Raw genomic sequence first — 7979 nt, forward strand, 5'->3', positions numbered from 1 at the left:
TGAGAATGAATTACATTTTGTACCTATGACCGATGCAGACACAGGTCAATTATTTGATTTTTTCTTACATTAAATATTATAATTTTCTTTTGTGACAATATAGAATTAATTGGTATGACCTATGACAATTTCATGAGTTCATGATTTATTCAAAGAGTTACTTGTACAATGCCACGCCCTGTCTTATAACATGCTAAATTCACATCCTGCCAACATTTTATTGCTTTGAAGATTTCTTTTAAAAATTGCTAAATACTTGGTCTTGACAGGAAGCATGTAGTAAGAAAGAATGGACCAGAAAAATGGAAGTTCTCTCACTGGCTTTATCCTGCTGGGTTTCTCTGACCGGCCTCAGCTGGAGCGAGTCCTCTTTGTGGTTCTTCTGATCTTCTATCTGCTCACCCTGCTGGGAAACACGAGCATCATTGCATTGTCCCGCCTGGACCCACACCTGCAGACTCCCATGTACTTTTTCCTGTCCAACCTAAGCTTTCTGGACCTGTGTTACACGACCAGCACTGTTCCTCAGCTGCTGGTTCATCTCAGGGGAGCAGACAAGTCTATCTCCTTCACTGGCTGTGTAGCTCAGCTGTTCATTGCTCTAGGGTTGGGATGCACAGAATGCATTCTGTTAGGGGTGATGGCATTTGACCGCTACGCAGCCATATGCAGGCCCCTGCACTACACAGTGATCATGCACCCCCGTCTCTGTGCCCTGATGGCCTCTGCATCATGGTTCACGGGTTTTGCCTACTCCTCATTGCAGACGGTGCTCATCTTTCTTGTACCACTTTGTGGGAAGAATAAAATAGAGCACTTCTTTTGTGAGGTCCCCCCATTGCTCAAGCTTGCCTGTGTTGACACCACTGTGTATGAGTCTGAGATCTTATTTTTCAGTATGATCTTTCTTTTCATACCTGTGGCATTAATCACATTCTCCTATGGTCAGATCATCAGAGCAGTGTTAGGAATAAAGTCAGCTGCAGGACAGAGGAAAGTGTTTGGGACATGCGGGTCCCACCTCACCGTGGTCTCCCTGTTCTACGGCACGGCCATCTATGCTTACCTGCAGCCCAGCAACAACCACTCCCAGGATCAGGGCAAGTTCATTTCTCTCTTCTACACCATTGTCACCCCCACAGTCAACCCCTTCATATATACCCTGCGGAACAAAGATGTGACGGGTGCAATGAAGAAGGTGTTCTGTTGGGACTATGACTCCAGATGACTGGGGTGAAGACTCTTTGATGGAACACTTTGAATGTCAGAGGCTTTAAGATTGTGTGTCCTTTACGTGTCGTCCAACATTTCCCCTGACAACTCTCAAGGGAATTTCCTTACCTCATTCTTCTTTTTAAGTAACATTTTCTGTTTTAAAACTTTTAAAAAAAGTTTATTTATTGAGAGAGAGAAAGAGATAGATAGAGAGAGAGAGAGACAGAGAGAGAGAGAGAGGAAGAGAGAGTGGAGGAGGAACAGAGACAGAGGGAGAGAAAGAGAGAGAATCCCAGTCAGGGTCTGCATTGTTAGTAGAAAACCTGATGCAGGGCTTAAACTCATGAAGTGTGAGATCATGATCAGAGCCAAAATCAAGTGTTGGATGCTGAACAAATTGTGCTAACCCAGTTTTCCCCTTACCTCATTCTTTTATGAAATGAATGTTCAAACTCCAGGCTCATGGATTCATTGCAACCTCCAGAGAGGCTGATTTAGTGTCCCAGTGCATCTCCATCATATTAATATTTTAAAAATCTGCACAGGTTTTTCTTATTTCATCCACTTTTGGGTGTACTATTCTAATGCCAAAGACATTTATGTGCATATGATAAAGGCGTGCACAAAATAAGAATAGGAACCACAAAAACAGTGTAAGAAATATTAACATTTTAGCACTTTCTAGCAATTTCCAGAGGCATATCACTTATTCTTGCATTTGATCATGGCTCTGTTAGAAGGTCTGTAAGTTGACTGTGTCACAGCTTCTTGACAGAATTGGTGGGGAACCACAGGATAGATGAAATTTAGGTCAGAGAAAATCCTGGGAACACCAATCTTGACACAGTCATTCAGATATTAGGCCCCAGTGTGACCGTACCTGTGTGACGGTAATTTTACATAGACTTCATGTCATAGGGGACGATGGCACGATGCACTCATCCCAGGGACAATGGGAGCATCAGGTAACAATACAGCAGGCGGTGCTTATGTGTAATGTGTGCAATGTTGTGCGATGTGAGGTGTGCACCTCGCTTGAATTTATGATGAGCCACCTCATTCATTAAAAATGACTTTTGAGTGGGCACCTGAGTGGCTCAGTCGGTCGGGTGTCTGACTTCTGTTCAGGTCATTATCTCATGGTTCGTGGGTTCAAGCCCTGCTTGGGCTTTGTTCTGGCAGCTCAGCCTGGAGCCTGCTTCAGATTCTGTGTCTCCCTCCCCTGCTCATATGATCTCTCTCTCTCTCAAAAATGAATAAACATTAAAAAAAATGAGTTTTGAACACATCGAATGACAAAAGTACTATTTTATATTCTACTTTTTTTCAAACCTACAGTAATGCAGCAAATGTTTCAAAGGTAAAATATATTTAGATCCTTTCTTCATACCAATTTACAAATTGTCTGATCCAGGCATGAAGTGATTAAGGCTTTTGTATCTCACATCTGCCAAAGATTCCATACAATTTGAATGCAGGGATATATTATAAAAATATGAAAAATGACCTCCGTTTTCCAGGAAATCCCATGTTCTTTGGAGCTTGTTTAGATTCACCAGGAGAAAATTTAAGGAATGAATAAAATGTATATTAAGTATTAAAAATCTCAATATGTCTAAGCTTTACATATAGCCATCGCATTATGAAATAACATACAATTCTGAATGATGAATAATAAATATAAACATCTCATAACAAGTGAATGTGACATTGTAGCCTTTAGATCTTAATTAAAGCTCAGTTTGCATATAAATATGTTTTGTGTTATGGATCTGAGTTTTTGTACATATTATTGTCATGAACAGTACATTTTTTGTAGTTCCAAACAAATTTTAGGATTGTTTGCTCTAGCTTTGAGGAAAATGCTGGTGCAATTGTGATTGGGATTGCACTGAATGTGTAGACTGCTTTAGGTAGTATTGACATTTTAACAATATTTATTCTTCCAACCCATGAGCATGGAATGTTTTTCCATTTCTTTTTATCTTCTTCAATAACTTGGTTATTGTTGGTAATGCTGCCATATAAACATTGGGGTGCATGTGTCCCTCTCGAATCAGCATTTTTGTATCTTTTGGATACATACCTAGTAATGCAATGGCTGGGACATAAGGTCTATTTTTAATTTTTTTGAGGAACCTACATACTGTTTTCGAGTGGCTGCACCAGTTTGTTTTCCCACCAATAGTGTAACAGGTTCCCTTTCTCCCCATTCTTGTCAACAACTGTTGTTTTCTGAGTTTTTCTTTCTAGCCATTCTGACAGGGGTGAGGTGGTATCTCATTGTGGTTTGGATTTGTATTTCCTTGATGTGATGTTGAGCATCTTTTCATGTGTCTATTAGTCATCTGATTGTCTTTGGAAAGGTGTCTATTCAGGTCTTCTGCCAATTTCTTCTCTGGATTATTTGTTTCTTGGGTTTATTATTTGAGTTTGATAAGTTCTTTAGAGATTTTGTATACTATCCCTTTATCTGATATGTCATGTGAAAATATCCCTTCCAGTTTTCAGAAGCTTTTTAATTTTGTTGATTGTTTCCTTTGCTGTGCGGAAGCGTTTTATCTTGATGAGGCCCCAATAGTTCATTTTTGCTTTTGTTTCCCTTGACTCCAGAGACGTGTCTAGTAAGAAGTTGTTCCAGCCGAGTTCAAAGGGGTTGCTGTCTGTGTTCCCCTCTAGGATTTTGATGGTCCCTGTCTTACATTTTGGTGTTTCCTCCATTTTGAGTTTATTTTTGTGTATATGGTGTAAGAAAGTGGTCCAGGGTCATTCTTCTGCATGTCGCTGTCCAGTTTTCCCAACACCATTTGTTGAAGAGAATGTCTTTTTTCCATTGGATATTCTTTCCTGCTTTGTCCAATATTAGTTGGCCATACACTCATGGGTCCATTTCTGGTTTTCTGTTTTGTTGCATTGATCTACATTTCTGTTCATTATGGCAGTACCATACTGTACTCACGACTACAACTTTGTAATATAGCTTGAGTCTATAATCATGATACCTCCAGCTTTGCTTTTCTTTCTCAGGATTGCTTTGACACATCTGAGTCTTTATGGTTCCGTAGCAATTTTAGGATTGTTCTAGCTCTGTGAAAAATGCTGGTGATATATTTATAGGGGTTGCATTAAACGTGTATGTTGCTTTTGGTGGTGTGGCTATTTAACAATATTTGTTCTTCCAATCTATGAGCATGAAACGTTGTGCCCTTTCTTCGTGTCTTTCTTTCATTTCTTTCGTAAGTGTTCTATAGTTTTCAGGGTACAGATCTTTTACCTCTTTAGTTAGGTTTATTCCTAGGTTATCTTATGGTTTTTGGTGCAATTGTAAATGGGATCCATTCCTTGATTTCCTTTTCTGCTACTTCCTTATTGGTGTGTAGAAATGCAACCGATTCTTGTATGTTGATTTTCTATGCTGTGACTTTCCTGAATTCAGGATTAGTTCCACTAGCTTTTGTTGGAGTGTTTTTCAGGTTTCTGCATAGAATATCATGTCATCTGCAAATAGTGAACGTTTGACTCCTCCCTTGCTGATCTGTATACCCTTTATTTCTTTTTGTTGTATGTTGCTGAGGCTAAAAGTTCCTGTCCTGTGTTAACTCGTAATGGTGGGACTGAGTATCCTTGTCTTATTCCTGTCTGTAGAAGAAAGGCTCTCAGTTTTACCGCATAAAGGATGATATTAGCTGTGGGTCTTTCATATATGGCCTTCATAACGTTGAGGTATGTCCCATCTATTCCTATGTGGTTGATGGTTTTTATTAAGAATGGATGCTGGTGCTTTCAACAATAGGTAAACTATGGAAAGAGCCTAAATGTCCATCAACTGATGAATGGATAAAGAAGATATGGTGTATACATACAATGGAATACTACTTGGCAATGAGAAAGAATGAAATCCTGATATTTGCCGCAATGTGGATGGAACTGGAGGGTATTATCCTAAGTGAAATAAGTCAGTCAGAGAAAGATATATGTTTTCACTCATATGTGGAAGTTGAGAAACTTAACAGAAGACCATGGGGGAAGGGAATGGGAAAAAATAGGTACAAATAGAGAGATATGGAGGCAAACTGTAAGAGACTCTTAAATACAGAGAACAAACTGAGGGTAATGGGGGTGGATGGTTGGGGGAGAGAGGAAAATTGGTGATGGGCATTGAGGAGGGCACTTGTGGGATAAGCAGTGGGTAAGTGATGAATCACGGGAATCTATCCCCCATATCAAGAGCACACTACACACAGTATATTAGCCAACTTGACAATGGATTATATTAAACAGAAGATGTGGGTATATATATATATATATATATATATATATATATATATATATATACATGCCATGGAATATTACTCAGCCATCAAAAAGAGTAAAATCTTGCCATTTGCAATGATGTGGATAGAGCTAGAATGTATTCTGCTAAGTGAAATAAGTCAATCAGAGAAAGACAAATACCATATGATATTACTCATATGTGGGATTTAAGACACAAAACAGATGAACATATGGGAAGTGTTGGGAGAGAGAAGATGGGAAATAAATCACAAGTCACTCTTAATGATAGGGAACAAACTGAGGGTTGGTGGAGGGAGTTGGGTTGGAGATGGGCTAGATGGGTGATGGGTACTAAGGAGGGCACTTGTTGTGATGAGCACTGGGTATTGTATGAAAGTGATGAATCACTAAATTCTATTACTGAAACTAATATTGCACTGTATGTTCACTAACTAAAATTTAAATTAAAAAAATGTGGATGCATGTAGGAAGTATAAAGCTAAGTGAAATAAAGACAGAAAAACATATAACATTTGATTTCACTCATATGTGGAATTTAATAAACAAAACAAAAGAACAAAATAAAAAGAGGCAAATCAAAAGAAACCCGACTCTTAAATATTAAGAATAAACTGATAGTTACCAAGGGGTAGGTGGGTGGGGGGAGGGTGAAATAGGTGAAGGGGATTGAGTACACTTACCATGAGGAACACTGAGTAATGTATAGAATTGTTGAATAGTAATCTTGTATACCTGAAAGTCATACCACACTGTATGTTAATTACTGGAATTAAAATTTACATGTAAAAGTAAATAAAATAAATATAGTTTTCCTCATCCCCCATCAAAAAAAGGATGGATGCTGTATTTTGTCAAATGTGTTTTCTGCATCGGTTGACGGGATCATATGGTTCCTATCCTTTCTTTGATTAGTGTAGTATATCATGTTGATTGACATGTGAATAGTGGATGGCTATGCAAATAGTGAACCAGCCCTGCAGCCCAGGAATAAATCACACTTGATCTTGGTGAATAATTCCTTTAATTTACTGTTGAATTCGGTTTGCTATATCTATCTGGTTGAGAATTTTTGCATCCAGGTCATCAGGGATACTGGCCTGTTATTCTCCTTCTTAGGGGGCAGGGGGTTCTTTGTCTGCTTTTGGAATCAAGGTAATGCTGGCTTCATGGGATGAGATTGGAAGCCCTCCTTCCATTTCTGTTTTTTGCAACAGTTTGAGAAGAATAGGTATTAACTGTTCCTTAAATGTCTGGTAGAATTCCCCTGGGAGGCCATCTGACCCAGGACTCTTGTTTGTTGGGAGATTTGTGATTACAAATTCCATTTCTTTGCTGGTTATGGTCTGTTAAAATTTTCTATGTGTTCCCATTTCTGTTTTGGTAGTTTGTGAGTTTCTAGGAATTTGTATCTTCCTGAAGGCCAGTTTGTTGGCATATCATTTTTTATAGCATTCTCTTATAATTGCATTTCTACAATGTTGGTTGTGATCTCTCATCTTTAATTCATGATTTATTTATTTGGTTCCTCTGTCTTCTTTTTGAGAAGTCTGGCTTGATGTTTATCAATTTTGTTTATTCTTCCAAAGAACCAGCTCTTAGTTTCAGTGAGCTGGTCTACTGTGTTTTGTTTGTTTCTTTTGATATCATTTATTTCTGCTCTAATCTTTATTATTTCCCTTCTGCTGGCCTTGGGCATTTTTAAATTTTAACATTTTTATTTTTAAATATATATTAATTTACATTCAAGTTAGTTATCCTATAGTGCAACAATGATTTCACGAGTCGATTCCTTAATGCCCCTTACCCATTTAGCCCATCCCCCTCCCGAAATCCTCCAGTAACCCTCTGTTTGTTCTCCATATTTAAGTGTCTCTTATGTTTTGTCCCCCTCCCTGTTTTTATATTATTTTTGCTTCCTTTCCCTTATGTTCATCTGTTTTGTATCTTAAAGTACTCATATGAGTGAAATTATATGATATTCGTGTTTCACTGACTGACTAATTTCACTTAGAATAATACCCTCTAGTTGCATCCACATAGTTGTAAATGGCAAAATTTCATTCTTTTTGATGGCTGAATAGTACTCCACTGTGTGTGTGTGTGTTTGTGTGTGTGTATGTGTGTGTGTTTATATATATATATATATATATATATATATATATATATATATATACCTACATACACACACACACCACATCTTCTTTATCCATTCTTCCATCGATGGACATTTGGACTCTTTCCATACTTTGGCTATTGTTGATAGCTCTGCTATGAACATTGGGGTGCATGTGTCCCTTTGAAACAGCATACCTGTATGCCTTGGGTAAATACCTAATAGAGCAATTGCTGGGTCATAGGGTAGTTCAATTTCAATTTTTTGAAGAACCTCCATACTGTTTTCCAGAGTGGCTGCACCAGTTTGCATTCCCACCAGCAATGCAACAGAGATCCCCTTTCTCCACATCCTT

General features: G+C 38.3%; 1 protein-coding gene across 1 annotated transcript; it reads left to right on the top strand.

Moving 5' to 3' along the window:
- Nucleotides 1–289: 289 nt before the first annotated feature.
- Nucleotides 290–1228, top strand: LOC109259431 (putative olfactory receptor 2B8). The gene has a single exon (XM_019437060.2). It carries the CDS (start codon nt 290–292, stop codon nt 1226–1228), a length of 939 nt encoding a protein of 312 aa, XP_019292605.2.
- The last annotated feature ends 6751 nt before the right edge of the window (nt 1229–7979 follow it).

This window comes from Panthera pardus, unplaced genomic scaffold, assembly GCF_024362965.1.
Source record: "Panthera pardus isolate Hobbes unplaced genomic scaffold, ASM2436296v1 HiC_scaffold_17, whole genome shotgun sequence".
In the NCBI taxonomy this organism is placed as follows: Eukaryota; Metazoa; Chordata; class Mammalia; order Carnivora; family Felidae; genus Panthera; species Panthera pardus.

What these genes read in the sequence shown, in the direction of transcription:
- LOC109259431 (XM_019437060.2), top strand. Translation starts at nt 290, where the DNA reads ATGGACCAGAAAAATGGAAGTTCTCTCACTGGCTTTATCCTGCTGGGT.